This window comes from Trachypithecus francoisi, unplaced genomic scaffold (genome assembly GCF_009764315.1).
Source record: "Trachypithecus francoisi isolate TF-2019V2 unplaced genomic scaffold, Tfra_2.0 Lachesis_group12, whole genome shotgun sequence".
In the NCBI taxonomy this organism is placed as follows: Eukaryota; Metazoa; Chordata; class Mammalia; order Primates; family Cercopithecidae; genus Trachypithecus; species Trachypithecus francoisi.
In genome coordinates this window covers 78,026,512-78,045,749 of record NW_022681457.1, presented here as the reverse complement: position 1 = coordinate 78,045,749, position 19,238 = coordinate 78,026,512, and the positions used below count along the sequence as shown (strand labels likewise).

The window sequence follows — 19,238 nt, the reverse complement described above, 5'->3', positions numbered from 1 at the left end:
TTATACAAGCTGTTACTAAGCAGACTCCTTTATCCCACATCTTGAGGCCATGCAATTGGAACTTTTTTTTTTTTTTTTTTTTTTTTTTTTTTTTTTGAGACAGAGTCTGGGTCTGTCGCCCAGGCTGGAGTGCAGTGGCCAGATCTCAGCTCACTGCAAGCTCCGCCTCCCGGGTTTACGCCATTCTCTCGCCTCAGCCTCCCGAGTAGCTGGGACTACAGGCGCCCGCCATCTCGCCCGGCTAATTTTGTATTTTTTTTAGTAGAGACGGGGTTTCACCGTGTTAGCCAGGATGGTCTCGATCTCCTGACCTCGTGATCCGCCCGTCTCGGCCTCCCAAAGTGCTGGGATTACAGGCTTGAGCCACCGCGCCCGGCGCAATTGGAACTTTTAAAACTCATTGAAGTATTGGTGTATTCTATTAAATTTCATTTTGTTAGATTTGACCACTGCATCAAGAACTCTAGGAATCCTGGCTCTGCCATCCATTGTGATCACTAACTTCCCCTGTTTTGTGTCCCTTGCAAATATGGTGAGCAAGCAATTCAGTGACAAATGCCAAATGGACCAAAACCTTGTGACAAGCCATCAGAGCCCTCCTCCCAAATCCATTCTATCAGTGTCTCTGCACTTTACCAGTACCCAGCTTGTGTTTGTGTGCTATTCCAGCTTTTACATGCAAAATCAGGCTAGTGTTCTACCTGATAACTTACTTCCAAACTGGAAGGCCGTGTCTTCATCAGTTCATCCCAGAGTCGGCGCCAGATAGCCTGAGTGGAGAGGCCTGTAAGGAGAAATATCACACTTGGCTGCTTGCTGGCCACCATGAGTAAAGTACATCAACCTTTAATGTTGTCCTCCGGGTAGGAGGAGCAATATGGCAGAGTGATTAAGAGCACTGGCTCTAAAGACAGATTGCCTGGGTGTGAATATCAGCAAACTACACTCTAGCTATGTGACTTTGGGCAAGTTACTTAATTTCTCTGTGGTTCAGTTTCCTCATCTGTAAAATGTTAATAACAGCTATTTCATAGGGTTGTTGAAAGGATTAGAGTAAATGAGTTTCTCCAGGTAAAGTGCCTAGGACAGTGCTTGACACATTAGGGTTCAATGTTAGCTGTTAACAGATGTGTCTAATGAGGTGAGGAAGCTTGGTAAAATAGAGAAACTAAGATTCGGAAGATCTGGGTTGTTCTGGCTTTGCTATTAATTGTGGTGTGCCTGTGTCTCACTTTTATCAGTATAATAAAGATCATATACTTGGCTTTGTGTTTCACAGGACACTGAGGAACAAGGAAGAAAAATAGGTGTGAAGGTACTTTTTGAAAAGCATGCAGTTCTAAGGCCAGGTGCAGTGGCTCAAGCCTGTAATCCCAACACTTTGGGAGGCCGAGGCAGGTGGATCACGAGGTCAGGAGATTGAGACCATCCTGGCTAACACGTTGAAACTCTGTCCCTACTAAAAATACAAAAAAAAATTAGCCGGGCGTGGTGGCAGGCGCCTGTAGTCCCAGCTACTACTACTGAGGCAGGAGAATGGTGTGAACCTGGGAGGCGGGGCTTGCTGTGAGCCAAGATTACACCACTGCACTCCACCCTGGGCAACAGAGCAAGACTCCGTATTAAAAAAAAAAAAAAAAAAAGCATGAAGTTCTAGCAGGTATCAGGTGTAATATTTACCTGAAGAACATTATGGTGCCTTGCTCATAATCATTGACTGAGAAAGAGACAGAAAGATACTCACCTTTCTTGAGGGCAGTTTCCTCAATCCTCTCCAAGTAATATATATTGAGCAGAGGTAGGATGCTTTGAAGTATTGGGCCTGGGAGGGCTACAAAAATCAAAACAAAAGTTTACTTTTCCTCCCCTCCCCCTCCCACTCAAGAGGGTTCCAAGCATTATTTATTCTACTGGAAAGGAAAATGGAAGGGTAGACTTCTCACTTGACAAATGGAGCCTCTAGAAGCTAATCTAGATCTGTTCCAAACTCTAGTCCACTTATCTTCAGCCACTCAGTTGGAAGCTGGAATTTCAGGGGCCAGAGTGAGATCATCCCACAAAACAAGCTGACATGCTAAATGAGCTTGACATGCTTTTTAGAAGCTGGTCAGTTCACTTCTGCCCAAGCAAAATGAACCATTTGGCATTGAAAAGGACCTACTGAATATGTGTGATAAAAGATCTTTCATAATCTGCCCTGCTAGTATCAGCTCCCTGCTTTGCCTCCTACATTTCAGCCACACTTAACTACTTTTTCGTTTACCTAACATGCCGCTTTCTGCAAAACCCTGTACCTTTGTCATGCTGTTCTTTCCAACAAGAATGTCCTTTGTCATGCTGTTCTAATAGGAATGTCATTGCCACTTTCAGTATATCAACTACTCATCTTTCAAGTAGCACATGCCCTTTATTAAGTCTTTCCTGAATTCCCTTCCCATTCTTCCAGATTAACCACTACCATCCTTTGGGCTACTGCTATATCCTGAATTAGTACTTTCCTATGAAGAAGAGAAACAATTCATGTCTCTAAAGTCAATATATCTTTTTTTTTTTTTTTTTTTTTTTGAGATGGAGTCTCGCTTTGTTGCCCAGGCTGCAGTGGCACGATCTCAGCTCACTGCAAGCTCCGCCTCCCGGGTTCACGCCATTCTCTCGCCTCAGCCTCCCAGGTAGCTGGGACTACAGGTACGCACCACCACGCCGGGCTAATTTTTTGTATTTGTAGTAGAGACGGGGTTTCACTGTGTTAGCCAGGATGGTCTCAATCTCCTGACCTCGTGATCCGCCTGCCTCGGCCTCCCAAAGTGCTGGGATTACAGGCGTGAGCCACCGCGCCTGGCCAAAAGTCAATATATCTTAAAAACAACCTGCTCTTGCCAACTTCTCTAGTTCTAAGAGCCTTTATAGTATAGTGTCTAAAGGGTTTGGCCTCTAGAGTAGGACAAATCTGGGTGAAATCCTAACTGTTTAGTTAAATGTGAATCCTTGGACAAATTATTTAAGCCTCTTTAAGCCTTAGTTTCTTCAACTGGAAAAAAATTGAGGCCACGCACAGTGGCTCACACCTGTAATCCCAGAACTTTGGAAGTCTAAGACAAGAGGATTGCTTAAGCCCAGGAGTTCGAGGCTACAGTGAGCTATGCTCACACCACTGTACTTGAGCCCAGGTGATAGAGTGAGAACCCATCTCAAAACAAAACAAAAATTAGCAGAGTGTAATGGTGTGCACCTGTGGTCACAGCTACTTGGGAAGCTAAGGTGGGAGGATGGCTGGAGCCCAGGAGGTCGAGGCTGCAGCCAGCTGTGCTTAGACCACTGCACTCCAGCCTGGGTGACAGAGCAAGACCCTGCCTCAAAAAATAAAAAATAGGTGGGATGCAATGGCTCACACCTGTAATCCCAGCACTTTGGGAGGCCAAGGCGGGCAGATCACTTGAGGTCAGGAGTTTGATACCAGTGTGACCAACATGGTGAAACCCCGTCTCTACTAAAAATACAAAAATTAGCCAGGTGTAATGATGCACGCCTGTAATCCCAGCTACATGGGAGGCTGAGGCACAAGAATCGCTTGAACTCAGGAGGTAGAGATTGCAGTGAGCCAAGATGGCACCATTGCACTCCAGCCTGGGCGACAGAGCAAGACTCTGTCTCGAAAATAAAATAAAATAAAATAAAATGGAGATAACAGTAATTAACTCATGACACTGTTGGGAAGATCATGCTTATAATCTGTTTAAAACAATGCCCAGCCATAATAAGCTCACTAAATGTTGGTTGTTATTTTTATCCTGTCAGTGGCATCTCTGTCCAATCAAGAACAAGTCAAACTCACACCTGTAATCCCTGTAATCTTTGGAGGTCGAGGTGGGGGACATTGCTTAAGCCCAGGAGTTTGAGACCAGCCTGGGCAACATGGCAAACCCCTGTCTCTACCAAAAATACAGAGAAAATTAGCTGGGTGTTGTGGGGAACACCTGTGGTCCCAGCTTCTTGGGAGGCTGTGGGAGAATTGCTTGAGCCCAGAAGATAGAGGTGGCAGTGAGCTGATATCATGCCACTGCACTCCAGCCTGGGTGACAGAGTGAGACCCCATCTCAAAGAAAAAGAACAAGTCTAAGATCTTGGAGTATACCAAAACTTCCGCCCCAGGGTCTCTTTTTATCTTTACTTACAGACTAACTGAATCTTGACATCAAGAATCTAGTATAATTCTTTGTACATTGTAGGTCCTCAATGTACCTGCTGAATGAAAGTGTTAATTCCCTATGCTTTTACACATGAATGTAGTCCACATCACCTTTCATCTGGTCTATTACAACAGCTTAACTGCTCTCCTTCACTTCAGTCTCTATCCAGTCCCTCTTCATCCTGCTCTTGGTGATGACATTACCCTCTTCAAAACCCTTGGAGGTCTCTCTGCTGCATTCATGATAAAGTCCAAACTCCACATCCTGGTATTCAAGGTATAATATACCTTATTCTACTTAAGTTTCCTCATTGTACCCTTTCCTGCTGCCTCTATACCCCTGCTGCCCCAACTCCTTACACAAAGCGATGCTAGTTCACTACCTCCAGGAAGACTTTCCTGGCTGTTAGCCCACACTGAGACCTTCAAAATAGTAATGCTTAGCAGGCCTCTTCCTTGGCTATTTTCCTAAAAGGCCTCACTTGATGCAGCTTTTTCTAGTCTAGGCCCACAGGAGCTCTTCCTCCCCTGTCTCCTCTCAACCTCGCTGGGGGCTCAGCCAGTAAAGGGATGGTGGTATGTACAGCAGTCATGGGGGAGGGAGAAGGGGAAATGGAGATTCAGTAAACTGTCAATTGTTTTGGGGGGAAGAAGCAACACGGGAAGAAGTTCCTCAGAGCCTTACCCCTTTTCCCTCCAACCTGCTCTCCTCTAGTTAGCCATCCCTTCTCACAGCCACAGGAATTCTCATCCCCTGTTACCCACAAACTCCTCTCTTCCTTTCTCCATTCTTAAGCCGGGATTTTCCTTGCTTCTTTCTAGCCTGCACCTTTAATGCTGCTGTTTCCCAACCTGGGCCTCCACACCCAGTCATCTTCCTTTTTAGCCAGTCTTAGCATCCCAGAAGCTCCAGGCAGACAAGCCAGACCCTCTCTGCCTTCTTCCGCATGCCCTAGGACTTTTCTGCACTCCCTGCTCAGCTCAGAACGGAGACTTTCCTCATGTTCGCCATGGGTGGGCCTGCCCCTTGTCTTCTCAGCCTCTGGCTGGCCTGGAGCCTCCAGTGTCCCCTCCGCACACCGGCCCGACTTCTAACAGCCTCTTCCACCACCACTATGCAGGCAGGACACTCAGGCCTCACGGTACTGGGCTCCACTCCCACAGCCAAGGCCCTCCCCGACTCCGGGATAAGCTGGAGTGGATTAGGTGCTCCAGCTTATCCCGGAGCTGCAGCGCCCCCAAACTCCAGGGCCTTTTCCCCACACCCCCTCCTTATGGCATAACTCAAACCCCCCGCCCTGCAACCTCGAGTCCTCAAAGTCCTCACTCCTGTCCTGACCAGGGCCTTCCTCCTGTAAAGACGCCACGGCCACCCGCAAGGCCTCCTGGTGGAACCTCCCCCGCGCCGCCTCCAGGCCCGGGGCCTGCTCTCCTGCCACCATCCCCGGCAGGCCTCGGCCGGGCCTGCCACCTCCTCGCCCAACTCCAGCCCTGGCCTCCGGACCCCACCCTCACACCAGCAGCCTCGCAGGCCCGAGGCCTCCCCTATCCCCAGCGCGGCCAAGCCTGCTTGGCAGAGCCTCGCTTTCCCTCTTTCACTAGCCCCACGTCGCGGACCCGTTTCCTTCGTCAGTGGCCAGGCCGTGGCCGGCGGTCCCCAACCCACAGCCCCGCCTCCCAGCCCAACTGGCCGGTTCGCCCTCCCCGGCCGTTCATCCCGGCGCCCCAGGCCGCCCTCCACCCAGGCCTGGCCCTTTGGTCCCGGCCGCCCTCAGGCCTGAGGCCCCCGTTCACTCCCATTCAGCCCAAGGCCTCTTGGCGGCGCCGCGCCCCCTGCCACGGCAGCCCAGCAGTCCGGGATCCCCGGGCCGTCGCCCCGCTTGGGGCCTCCTTGGCCCTTCCCGCCTGTCCATCATTCGAGCCTCCCTCGCTTGTTTAAGCCGCTCCGGGCCCCCCTCCACTCGCTCTCCAGCCCCTCCTCGCCGCTCGAGCCGATCCGAGTGGCCTCCGGCGCTCCCTGTCCTGAGGGTCGCTCGGTCGCTCAGTCAGTTTGGCACCCGAGACCCCGGTTGTCGGTTCGCTCCCGTCAGCCCTGGGCCGTCAGACAGGCCGCGGCGCCCCGAGCCTTTCGGCCTCTCCCCCTGCCCCATTCCCTCGCTCTCCAGTCCGCTGTCCTCCCCTCCGCCCATCGGCTTGGCCTCCGGAGTCTCGACCCCTGTGGCGTGTCAGGCAGATACTGGGAGTCCCGGACCATCACTCAGGTTCGGTGGCCCCAGGCCTGGCCTCCTGGCCTTAGGCCGGGACTCCTAACCTCGGCCCCTGCCCCAGGGCAGCCGGGCCATAACTGCCCACCAGTTCGACATCCGAGACTCCGCTGCCCGGCCCAGCCGAGTGTCAGTTCGCAGCCCACAGCTCCGGCCCGCCAGTCCAGCCTCAGTCGCCCGGGCCCGGCCTCCTTCGCTCCAGACCGGGCCTCCTGGCCTCGCCCCCCGCGCCCCCGAGCCAGGCCGCGGTGTGGGTCAGCCTGCCCATTAGGTCTCCGTCTTTACTCTGTCCAGCCCTGTCAGTCACAAAATTCATGCTCCGATCCTACGATCTGGCTTTCAGTGCCCCAGGCTGGGCCTTGCCCCGGGCCTCCCGGCCTCGCCCCCCGCGCCCCCCGGCCGCTGGGCCGCCCCCTGCTCTTAGCCAGAGGTAGCCCCTCACCCCGCGACTTACCCCACACCCCGCTCTCCAGAACCCCCATATGGGCGCTCACCGCCCGCCCGCACAGCTCGAACAGGGCGGGGGGAGCGTTGGGGCCCGAGGCCGAGCTCTTCGCTGGCGCCGCCTCCCGGGACGTGGCCTCCATGGTCGTTGCCGCCGCTACCTCACAGAACCAGCAACTCCGGGCGCGCCAGGCCTCGGGCGCCGCCATCTTGGGGAGGTGCGCGAGCCCGAGAGTGTCGCCCGCAGACCGCCATCTTGAAAAGGTCAGCAGTTAGGACGGCTCCATAATCGATATGGGGAAGATTGTGAATTATGCTAAAGGAATTTCGAATAAATTAGCATACTTCCCAAGTCTTTTAGGAGTTACTATTTTAGATGAACTCCTAGATCAATTATACTTGGGTCTGGTGGGACTAAGGGGATGTTTCTTAGCAAAGTCTCCTCAGGTGTAAACATCAGCTACCTCTAACCCCTGCCTGTGGCTGGTAGTACATGCCAATCTGAGCATGTGTTCGCGACTACGATGAGTATGCCGCACTTCCGGCCAGATCGCCGGATTTCCGCTGAGTGACCCTTACAAGTCCTTCTTGATCCTGAAGTGGATTAGGTGCCGCTGTTGCTGCTGTTGTTGAATCTAGAACCGTAGCCAGACATGGGACTGGAGGACGAGCGAAAGATGCTTACCGAGTCTGGAGATCCTGAGGAGGTAAGGCAAGGCTATCCACTGGACCCTCTTCTCTGTCCTGAAGCCCAAGACCTAGCCCGCCAAAACACGCACGGGGCCTTCTTAGCCCCCAGTTTACCCTCTAGGATTTGTAGCGTCGGGAGCTCTAGCTCCCTCGACCTTTCCCCAGCATTCGTACGGTGACTTTGGACAGATAGATGACTAGTTTTTCTCTGGCCTCGGTTTCTCCATTCTGTGAATGTAGTGAAGGTTTGAGAGCGAAAATGTTTTGTGGACTAAAGTCTTGTAAAAATATGACCTATGTTTGCAATCAGTCAGATGTTCTGAAGCTCGCGTTTCACAGGTTTGGGGAGCAAACAGACCACCTTGCCCCAGCTCAGGTTAGGAATCCCTACCATATCTGCTGGGGAGGTTCGGAAGACCTGGCCTTGTGATTTCCTTTTCTTTGAGGAAGGTGTGTGTCTTTGGGGACAGTGAAGGAATGTACGATGTTATTCTGTGATGGAAGAAGGAGCTCTTTCCTAGGGAAAGAGTGCTGCTATGATAAGTATTTATTGACTGCTTGCTATTCCAAGTGCTTTACATGCACTAATTAATTTCTTTTTTCTTTTTTTTTTTTTTTGAGATAGAGTCTCGCTCTGTCGCCCAGGCTGGAGTGCAGTGGCGCTATCTCGGCTCGCTGCAACCTCCGCCTCCTGGATTCAGGCGATTCTCCTGCCTCAGCCTCCCAAGTAGCTGGGTAGCTGGGACTACAGGTGCCCACCACCACGCCCGGCTAATTTTTGTGTTTTTAGTAGAGACGGGGGTTTCACCATGTTGGCCAGGCTGGTCTCGAACTCCTGACCTCGTGAACCGCCCACCTCGGCCTCCCAAAGTCCTGGGATTACAGGCGTGAGCCACCGCGCCCGGCCCTAATTCATTTCGTCTACACACTATTCCTATGAAGTAAGTGTTAGGTACTATTAGTGCCATTTTTACAGATGAGGAAACAAGCGTAGAGGTTAAATATCTTTTCTAAGGTCACACAGCTAACATATTGGTGCAGCTAGGAATTGCAGCCAAGCAGCGCGGTTCTAGAACCGGGACTCTTACCCATTATGCGACACAGCCACTAGTTGTTTCTAATCTCATTTCCTGTCTGTTCTCTGGTCACTTCGGGGCAGCTGTTCTGGGCTGTGGGTTCAGAATAATTGGAGACTTATTTATCCCTTAATTTTTCTCGTCTTATTATTTCTAAAAAGAAATAGAGCCTGAGGCCGGGCGCAGTGGCTCACGCCTGTAATCCCAGCACTTTGGGAGGACAGCCTAGGCAGGCAGGTTGCGTGAGTTCAGGAGCTGGACCAGCCTGGGCAACGTGGTCAAACCCCGTCTCTACAAAAAATACAGAAATTAGCCCGGCATGGTGGTAAATGCCTGTGGTCTCAACTGCTCAGGAGTTTGAGCCCAGGAAGTCCAGGCTGCAGTGAGCTGTGATTGTGTCACCGCACTCCAGCCAAGGCAACCCGGGTGAGACCCTGTCTCAAAAAAAAAAAAAAAAGAAAGAAAGAAAAGAAAAGAAAGAAATGGAGCCTGCCTCAGAAAGGCAGAAAGGTCAGCAAGATCCACCGCTGCAGTAGATGAGAAAAGAGTAAATAAGCAGTCAGTTTTAAGCTAGGGTATTCTGGCTGTGCGCGGTGGCTCAGGCCTGTAATCCCAGCACTTTGGGAGACCGAGGCAGGTGGATCACTAGGTCAGGAGATCCAGACCATCCTGGCTAACACGGTGAAACCCCGTCTCTACTAAAAATACAAAAAATTAGCCGGGCGTGGTGGCGGGTGCCTGTAGTCCCAGCTACTTGGGAGGCTGAGGCAGGAGAACGGCGTGAACCAGAGAGGCAGAGCTTGCAATGAGCCGAGATCGTGCTACTGCAGCCTGGGTGACAGAGCAAGACTCTGTCTCAAAAAATAATAATAATAATAAAATAAAGTAGAGTATTCTATGAGGAACCCATAATTCTTTTTCTTTTTTTCATAGTCTAGAAAAAAATGGGTTTTCCTCCTAACTTGGTTTGGTATGTAAGGACTAAATTTAGCTATTTGTAGCAATACTGGGACAAATATTTTAGATTGTGTAGGCCCCATGTGAACATCTGGCAGCTTGAATCTGTATCAGAAGATGTCTAATTACTGTTTATTATCTCTAAACTGGGATTACTTCCTTAAGGGACTGTTATGATTAATTAAATCATATTAGATATGAAGGTGCTTTGTAAACTGGAGATTATTAAGCACACTTAGGTTCTTGTTAATGAAAGTGAGATGGTGTCTCTGTCTTGAAATGAACCTGGGATTCCTTTTAACCAAGTATGGTAAGGTGACAGATCTGCAGTCAACTGCCTTTGAAAGAAGAGTTTATTATTACTTAAAGTTCCCAAAAGAGGGATATACCACACAAAAAAATGCAGGGCTGTATGGGGAAGTGTCCGAGCTAGACAGGAGGCAGAAGGTATGAGGGGAAGGAAGCATGGCTCAGCACCTTGGTTTCTATGGGAAGGAATTGGTGGGCGGGGTAGGTACACTTGCTCAAATTTAGGATTGGATGGTTTGAATAATTTCGTTGGGCTCTGGCTTATAGGACTGGTTCCTAGTTGTCCTATATTTGTCCCTGGGGTGATTTAGAGAAGGGGAAACAGGAGCTTAGTGTATGAAACTTAGATAAAGGAGGCAGGGCCAGGCCGAGTGGCTAATGCCTATAATCCCACCACTTTGGGAGGCTGAGGTAGGAGGATTGATTGAGCCCAGGAGTTTGAGAGCAGCCTGGGCAACATAATGAGACCCTGTCTCTACTAAAAAAAAATGTTTAAGTTAGCCGGGCATGTGGTGTGTGCTTATGGTCCTAACTACCTAGAAGGCTAAGGTAGGAGGATCACTTGAGCCCAGGAGTTTGTGGCTGCAGTGAGCTATGATGGCACCACTGCACTACAGCCTGGGTGACAGAGCAAGACCCTGTCTCTTAAACAAAACAAGATAAAGGAGGCAGTTGGCTACAAGCGCTTTGGATAGTTAGGTTGCATATGAAAGGTATGCTCGCAGGCAAGTGTGCTGTCTAAAAATTAGCTAGCCCTGGAAAAGCAGGATTAGCTCCAGGATTAGCAAGGCCTCTAAAATGTAAAAACATCATAAAACACAGAAAACAAAATAACATCATTAATAGCAGTGTCAATGTCTATCTTCAGTAATTACATCAGTATGATCGGGAATAAAAATGTCATAAAATTGCTGCTAACATTAATTTTGTTTTCCTTTTGTAGGAGGAAGAGGAAGAGGAGGAATTAGTGGTAAGAACTGTCTCAGGTTTGGAAACATCTCAGTAAAAGCAGGCTTTGAGCCTCATGAAACTCTAAGGGCATTTTAAGGAGTCTTTACTTGATACCTTGTAGATAATGGGGGTGGAATAAGCTTTGATACTTCCCATGCATTGGAGTGTTTGGGGTGTGAGCCTTGGAAGCTAAGTCTATTCTGGGTTTGGGGCTTCTTCAGTTGTGGTCAGGGAGCAGACGGCATTTTGAGGGCCTGGCACTCAATCATCTGCTATTTGTGGTTTAATAAAGAACTTTGGGCCAGGCATGGTGGCTCATGCCTGTAATCCCAGTACTTTGGGAGGCCGAGGCAGGCAGATTGCCTGAGGTCGGGAGTTCAAGACCAGCCTGAACAACATGGAGAAACCCTGCTGTCTCCACTAAAAATACAAAATTAGCCGGACGTGGTGGCTCATGCCTGTAATCCCAGCTACTCGAGAGGCTGAGGCAGGAGAATTGCTTGAACTCAGAAGGCGAAGGTTGCGGTTAGCGGAGATTGTGCCATTGCACTCCAGCCTGGGCAACAGGAGCGAAATTCCATCTAAAAAAAAAAAAAAAGAACTGTGAGGGAACCTTTGTTAGATAGTCCTTCTCTATGTTAGCATTGCCTTTCTAGCTGGGCAGCTGGGGTGCATAGGCCTGGTTCTCAGACAAGGGGATTTGAAATTTCAGACGTGACATATTCCAAAATGCCGTGTTAACAAGTAAGGCCTCCTGTAGATCTATTTCAAGTTTGGCCAGGTTTCCTTTACTACCTTGTTTTTCAGATAGGACTGAGGCTTTCAGTGCATACTGGCAACCTTGGAAGGCAGGAATGTGAAACTTTTCCCTACTACTTAGCATCAGAATTGAATGGGAGACCGCATTCTGCCATTTCTGGCGGCAGTGTGGCTCTGCCAGCTGGCCTTCTGCACGGTAATTCAGAGGCAGCACCTTGGTTTGGTGGTTGTGTTAATCAAAGCATATGTGTTTGGTGGGTCTCCGCTAAAAATCCCCATTTTGTTTTTTTTCTATTTCTACATCAGGATCCCCTAACAACAGTGAGAGAGCAATGCGAGCAGTTGGAGAAATGTGTAAAGGCCCGGGAGCGGCTAGAGCTCTGTGATGAGCGTGTGTCCTCTCGATCACATACAGAAGAGGATTGCACGGAGGAGCTCTTAGACTTCTTGCATGCAAGGGACCATTGCGTAAGTCCGTCTAAAGTCAGGAAGGGGAAAGGTTGCAATGGTCAGGGAAAACTTGGTGCTGACAATCTTTCCATGCTAGGGGAAGGCCCATCAGTGAGTATTTACTCTGGGCCCAATATATGTGATGTACAGTGCTGAGCATTTTATGTAAATAACCTATTTTATTTTTTTGAGACAGGGTCTCACTATGTTGCCCAGGCTGAAGTATAGTGGCATGATCATAACTCAGTGCCAACCTTGAACTCCTGGGCCTAAGTGATCCTGCCTTGGCCTCCCAAGTAGCTGGGACTACAGGTGCATGCCACCATGAGAGGCTAATTTTTTATTTTTTTATTTTTTCTAGTGACGGGGCCTTGTTATGTTGCCCAGGCTGATCTCAAACTCCTGGGCTCAAGTAGTCCTCCCATTTTGGCCCTCCAAAGTGCGGGGATTATAGGCATGAGCCATTGTGCCTGGCCTGTAAATAATCTTGCCTAATCCTTACTACTTCCCACTGGAGATAGGTATCATTATCCCATTTCACAGATAGAAACTGAGGCTCAGAGAAAAAAAATAAACATCCCAACATGCACTGCTAAACAGTGGGGAAGCTGGATTTTGTACTCTTCAATAACAGACTGTTCTTTAAAAATAATTTGTATTGGCCAGGCGCAGTGGCTCACGCCTGTAATCCTACCACTTTGGGAGGCCAAGGCGGGCGGATCACGAAGTCAGGAGATCGAGACCATCCTGTGAATGGTGAAACCCCGTCTCTACTTAAAATACAAAAAATTAGCCAGGCGTGGTGGTGGGCGCCTGTAGTCCCAGCTGCTTGGGAGGCTGAGGCAGGAGAATGGCGTGAACCCGGGAGGCAGAGCTTGCAGTGAGCTGAGGTTGTACCAAAAAATAATAATAATAATTTGTATCCTCAAATGTGTCTAATATATAGTAGTTGGTCCAAAAGGTTGCTTTTTTTTTTTTTTTGGAGGCACAGTCTGGCTCTGCTGCCCAGGCTGAAGTGCAATGGCACAACCTCGGCTCACTGCAAGCTCCACCTCCCGGGTTCACACCATTCTGTTGCCTTAGCCTCCCAAGTAGCTGCGACCACAGGCGCCCGCCACCACGCCCGGCTAATTTTTTTTGTGTGTGTATTTTTAGTAGAGACAGGGTTTCACGGTGTTAGCCAGGATGGTCTCAATCTCCCGATCCCATGATCCACAGCACCCAGACTTTCTTTTTTTTTTTTTTGAGATAAGGTCTTGCTCTGTCACCCAGGCTGGAGTGCCGTGGCACAATCATGGCTCGGTACAGCCTCTACCTCCTGGTTCAAGCAATCCTTCTGCCTTAGCCCCCGAGTTGCTAGGACTATAGGCACATGCTACCATGCCTTGGTCATTTTTTAAAAATTTTTTTAAAATTTGAGACTGAGTCTCACTTTGTCGCCCAGGCCGGAGTGCAGTGGTGTAATCTCAGCTGACTGCAACCTCTACCTCCCTGGTTCAAGTGATTATCCTGCTTCAGCCTCCCAAGTAACTGGGATTAAAGATGCACGCCACCACACCCAGCTAATTTTTTGTTTGTTTGTTTGTATTTTTAGTAGAGACAGGGTTTCACCATGTTGGTCAGGCTGGTCTCAAACTCCTGACCTCCAGTAATCCACCTGCCTCAGCCTCCCAAAGTGCTGAGATTACAGGCGTGAGCCACTGCACCTGGCCCATGCCTGGGTAATTTTTGTACTTTTTGTAGCAATGGGGTTTTGCTGTATTGCCCAGGTTGGTCTAGAACTCCTGGGTTCACATGTGCCACTCATCTCAGCTTCCCAAAGTGTTGGGATTACAGGTGTGAGATACCACACCTGGCCTCAAGGGGTTGTTTTTTAAAAGCAAACTTATCAGGCAGGGCATGGTGGCTGACGCCTATGATCCTGGCACTTTTGGAAGGCCAAGGCAGGAGGAGCCCTTGACCCCAGGAGTTACAAGACTAGCCTGGGCAACATAGGGGAACCCTGTCTCTATATTTAAAAAATCAAAAGTAATAAAAGTAAACTTCTGCTTGACTCTTACATATAACACAGTAAGGTATTTTATATAAATTATATGTAAGCAAAGTTTGATGTGGTTGTTTCTATTAAAACTAATTGGATGGCCCATAAACATATGAAAAGATGTTCAACATCATTAGCCATCAGGGATACTACCATAACACTTTATACCCACTGCCCACTAGGATGGCTATAATAAAAAAGATAACGAGTGTTGAAGAGGATGTGGAAAAGTTGGAAACCTCATATGCTGTCGGTAAAGGTGTAAATTGGTACAGCCACTGTGGAAAACATCTGGCACTTCTTCAAAAGGCTAAGCATACAGTTAATATATGACACAGCAATTCCATTTGAAGATATATACCCAAGAGAAATGAAAACGTATGTTCATATAAACACCTGTACACAAATGTTCATAGAAGCATTGTTTATACTACCCAAAAAGTGGAAACACCATAAATGTCCGTCAGCTAGGCCGGGCACGGTGGCTCATGCCTGTAATCCCAGAACTTTGGGAGCTCAAGGCAGGTGGATCACCTGAGCCCAGGAGTTTGAGACCAGCCTGGGCAACATGGTAAAACCCTGTCTCTACAAAAAATATATATATAAAAAGATAACCGGGCGTGCTGGCTCACACCTGTAGTCCTAGCGACTTGGGAGGCTGAGGTGGGAGGATCACCTGAGCCTGGGGAAGTCAAGGCTTCAGTGAGCCATGATCACGCCACTGCGCTCCAGCCTGGGTGACAGAATGAGACCCTGTCTCAAAAAAAAAAAAAAATCAAGTTATTTTCTCAAAAAATTAAACAGAATTATGTACTATATGATCTAGCAATTTCACTTCTAGATATATACCCAGTAGTATTGAGAGTAGGCTTAAACAGATATTTCCATATTCATATTCACAATAGCCAAAAGGTAGAAACAACCCAAGTGTCCATCCATGGATGAAAAGATTTTTTTAAAATGTGCTCTGTATATACAATGGGATATTATGCAGCCTTAAAATAGAAGGGGGCCTGGCACGGTGACTCATGCCTGTAATCCCAACACCTTGGGAGGCCAAGGCGGGCGGATCATGAGGTCAGGAGATCAAGACCATCCTGGCTAACACGGTGAAACCCTGTCTCTACTGAAAATACAAAAAATTTAGCCAGGCATAGTGGCAGATGCCTATAGTCCTAGCTACTTGGGAGGCTGAGGTAGGAGAATGGTGTGAACCCGGGAGGCAGAGCTTGCAGTGAGCTGCGATCGTGCCACTGCACTCCAGCCTAGGTGACAAAGCGAGACTCCGTCTCAAAAAAAAAGAAGGGGCTGGGCACAGCAGCTCACGCCTGTAATCCCAGCACTTTGGGAGGCCGAGGCAGGTGGATCACCTGCTGTCAGGAGTTCAAGACCAGTCTGGACAACATGGCGAAATCCTGTCTCTACTAAAAAAGATAAAAATTAGCTGGGTGTGGTGGTGGGCACCTGTAATCCCAGCTGCTCAGGAGGCTGAGGCAGGAGAATTGCTTGAACCTAGGAGGCGGAGGTTGTAGTGAGCTGAGATTGCGCCATTACACTCCAGCCTGGGTGACAGAGCAAAACTCTGTCTCAAAAAAAAAAAAAAAAAAAAAAAGCAAACAAAAAAAAACAAAACTGGGGCAGGATTTCTTGATTCCTAGATTTTCACCAAAATTTAGGTTTGTTAAGAATTTAGGCCAGGTGCGGTGGCTCAAGCCTGTAATCCCAGCACTTTGGGAGGCCGAGACATGCCTGTAATCCCAGAACTTTGGGAGCTCAAGGCAGGTGGATCACCTGAGCCCAGGAGTTTGAGACCAGCCTGGGCAACATGGTAAAACCCTGTCTCTACAAAAAATATATATATAAAAAGATAACCGGGCGTGCTGGCTCACACCTGTAGTCCTAGCGACTTGGGAGGCTGAGGTGGGAGGATCACCTGAGCCTGGGGAAGTCAAGGCTTCAGTGAGCCATGATCACGCCACTGCGCTCCAGCCTGGGTGACAGAATGAGACCCTGTCTCAAAAAAAAAAAAAAAATCAAGTTATCACGAGGGCGGATCACGAGGTCAGGAGATCGAGACCATCCTGGCTAACACGGTGAAACCCCGTCTCTACTAAAAATACAAAAACTAGCCAGGCGAGGTGGCGGGCGCCTATAGTCCCAGCTACTCGGGAGGCTGAGGCAGGAGAGTGGCGTAAACCTGGGGCTGAGATCCGGCCACTGCACTCCAGTCCCGGCGACAGAGCGAGACTCCGCCTCAAAAAACAAAAAAAAAAAAACCAAACAAACAAAAAAAAGAATTTAAGGTAATATGTAATTCTGTATATAAAATATGCCAAAAGATGGTGCTCTTATTAAATTTTTTCTTTTGGCCAATTTGGGTGTTACTTAAAGAGAAGTTTAAAATAAGAAACTGGGCCAGGTGCAATGGTTCACACATGTAATCCCAGTACTTTGGGAGGCCAAGGCGGAGGATCAATTGAGCACAGGAGTTTGAGACCAGTCTGGGCAACATAGGGAGGGGCCCATCTCTTAAAAAAAAAAAGAGCAGGGCGTGGTCGCACACGCCTGTGGACCCAGTTACTCATGAGGCTGAGGTGAGAGGATTGCTTGAGCCTGGGAGGTTGAGGCTGCAGTGAGCTATGATTGTATCACTATACTCCAGTTTGGGCAACAGAGTGAAACCTTGAAACCTTGTCTCAAAAAAAAAAAAAGAAAAAGTAAACCAGTAAGTAGGGGAAAGAGATATGAAGAAAGACATAGGCCAGGCACAGTGGCTCTCATCTTTAATCCCAACACTTTAGGAGGCCAAGACGGTAGATCACCTGAGGTCAGGAGTTCAAGACCAGCCTGACCAATATGATGAAACCCCGTCTCTACTAAAAACACAAAAATTAGCTGGGTTTGGTGGTATATGCATCTGTAATCCCAGCTACTCGAGAGGCTGAAACAGGAGAATTGCTTGAACCCAGGAGGCGGAGGCTGCAGTGAGCCAAATTTGCGCCATTGCACACCACCCTGGGCAACAAGAGCAAAACTCAAAAAAAAGTCTCAAGAAAAAAAGAAGGGAAACTCTGACACATGCTGCAACACTGATGAACCTTGGAGACATTATACTAAGTGTCAGGGAGGACAACCATTGTATCGTTCCACTTCTGTGAGGTACCTAGAATAGTAGTCACATTCATAGAGACAGAAAGTAGAATGGTAGTAATCAGGAGCTGAGGGGAGAAAGGAAGTGGAGAGTTACTGTTTAATGGATATAGTTTTGATTTGGTAAGATGAAAAAGTTCCCAAGATTGGAAGTTCTAGAGATCGTAGGAGACTGTATGGTTGTAGAACAATGGGAATGCACTTAACTGCCACAGAAATGTACAGTTAAAAATGATTAAAGTGGAGCCATGTACGGTGGCTCACACCTGCAATCCCCACACTTTGGGAGGCCAAGGCAGGCACATCACTTGAGGTCAGGAGTTGAGACCACCTGGGACAACATGGTGAAACCTTGTGTCTACTAAAAATACAGAAATTAGGCCGGGCACAGTGGCTCAAGCCTGTAATCCCAGCACTTTGGGAGGCCGAGATGGGTGGATCACGAGGTCAGGAGATCGAGACCATCCTGGCCTATACGGTGAAACCCCGTCTCTACTAAAAAACACAAAAAACTAGCTGGGCGAGATGGCGGGCACCTGTAGTCCCAGCTACTCGGGAGGCTGAGGCAGGAGAATGGCGTAAACCCGGGAGGCGGAGCTTGCAGTGAGCTGAGATCCGGCCACTGCACTCCAGCCTGGGCGACAGAGCGAGACTCCGTCTCAAAAAAAAAATAGGCAAGTCATGATCTGTTCCCTTAATTAATGTCCCCTCCTATTGATTTTCCCCCTCCCACTGTGTGGTCATTCTAAAAACATTTACATGTTTGTGAGCCAAGCACTGGTTTAGGATCTGGGAGTAAGATAGACATAGTTCCTTCATTCACTGAGTTTATGAGCCAGCATAGGAAACAGAAGTAAAACAAGTGCTAAACTTTGGTAAGTCTCAGGTATAACCTTCTCAGGGTAATATTAACTGAACCCCCCGCCCCGCCTCGCCTCCCATTTATTTTCCTCCTAGCATTTCCCATTATCAGAGGTTACCTTATTTATGTGTTCATTTTAACTTATTACCCTGTAAGTTTCTTTTTTTTTTTTTTTTTTTGAGACGGAGTCTTGCTCTGTCACCCAGGCTGGAGTGCAGTGGCTCGATCTCCGCTCACTGCAAGCTCCGCCTCCCGGGTTCACGCCATTCTCCTGCCTCAGCCTCCCGAGTAGCTGGGACTACAGGCGCCCGCCACCTCGCCCGGCTAGTTTTTTTGTATTTTTTTAGTAGAGACGGGGTTTCACTGTGTTAGCCAGGATGGTCTTGATCTCCTGACCTCGTGATCCGCCCGTCTCGGCCTCCCAAAGTGCTGGGATTACAGGCTTGAGCCACCGCGCCCGGCCTGTAAGTTTCTTAAGTGACAGATGTGTCTTGTTACAGTTATAACTCACTCAGCACTTAGAACACAACCTGGCATATAGAAGATGTCCTGTGAATATGTGTTGAATTAATATGTAATGTTAATATCACTGATGGGGAGGTACAGGTTTCTGTGGAAAGATAGGGACAGATTTGTGTGTGGATAGGGGCTTATTGAGAGAAGGCTTGCAGGAAATGACATGTATAAGATCTAAATTCTAAAGGAAGAATAAAAGATGAAACAAGTAGGGAGTTCACTAGGACTCAAGTGCTGCATGCATATGTGAGAAGGGGAGTTGTGAGAAGAGAGGCAGTAGTTTCAGGTCTTGAAGGACCTTGTAAGCCATGACATTAAAGCTGCCAATTGATTACCTCCTTTTCTTTCCCCTATCTAGGTGGCCCACAAACTCTTTAACAACTTGAAATAAATGTGTGGACTTATTCACCCCAGCCTTCATCTTCTGGGCATCAGAATATTTCCTTATGGTTTTGGATATACCATTTGTTTCTTATTTGTGTAACTGTAAGTTCACATGAACCTCATGGATTTTGGCTTAGGCTGGTAGCTTCTATGTAATTTGCAGTGATTCCATCTTAATAAAAGTTCTGTGATCTGCAAA

At 48.4% G+C, this 19,238-nt stretch overlaps 2 protein-coding genes across 3 annotated transcripts in view; one reads left to right on the top strand and one right to left on the bottom strand.

Moving 5' to 3' along the window:
- LRRC41 (leucine rich repeat containing 41) overlaps positions 1 to 7,403 on the bottom strand; it is a 25,479-nt gene extending 18,076 nt beyond the window's left edge. The window contains exons 1-3 of the mRNA XM_033226545.1: positions 6,905 to 7,403; positions 1,745 to 1,831; positions 714 to 784 (exon numbers count right to left, since the gene is read on the bottom strand). Of these exons, the coding sequence (XP_033082436.1) occupies positions 714 to 784; positions 1,745 to 1,831; positions 6,905 to 7,103 (357 nt within the window). The 5' untranslated portion in view covers positions 7,104 to 7,403. The remainder of the gene's footprint in view (positions 1 to 713; positions 785 to 1,744; positions 1,832 to 6,904) is intronic.
- Positions 7,399 to 19,238, top strand: LOC117092657 (cytochrome b-c1 complex subunit 6, mitochondrial). Of its 2 annotated transcripts, XM_033226553.1 has the most exons (5): positions 7,399 to 7,601; positions 10,870 to 10,896; positions 11,685 to 11,832; positions 11,943 to 12,104; positions 19,014 to 19,238. In XM_033226553.1, the coding sequence occupies exons 3-5, from the start codon at positions 11,770 to 11,772 to the stop codon at positions 19,044 to 19,046; spliced, it is 258 nt and encodes an 85-aa protein (XP_033082444.1). In that variant the 5' UTR covers positions 7,399 to 7,601; positions 10,870 to 10,896; positions 11,685 to 11,769; the 3' UTR covers positions 19,047 to 19,238. The 2 variants fall into 2 exon arrangements, with proteins under 2 accessions (XP_033082444.1, XP_033082443.1); XM_033226552.1 differs by lacking the exon at positions 11,685 to 11,832 and having other exon boundaries at positions 7,414 to 7,601.

Bases quoted from the DNA above. Each gene is read 5' to 3' on its own strand.
- LOC117092657 (XM_033226552.1), top strand. From the start codon at position 7,548: ATGGGACTGGAGGACGAGCGAAAGATGCTTACCGAGTCTGGAGATCCT. The intron at 10,897-11,942 runs GTAAGAACTGTC...TTTCTACATCAG, and splicing joins AGGAAGAGGAGGAATTAGTG to GATCCCCTAACAACAGTGAG. The intron at 12,105-19,013 runs GTAAGTCCGTCT...TCCCCTATCTAG, and splicing joins TGCATGCAAGGGACCATTGC to GTGGCCCACAAACTCTTTAA.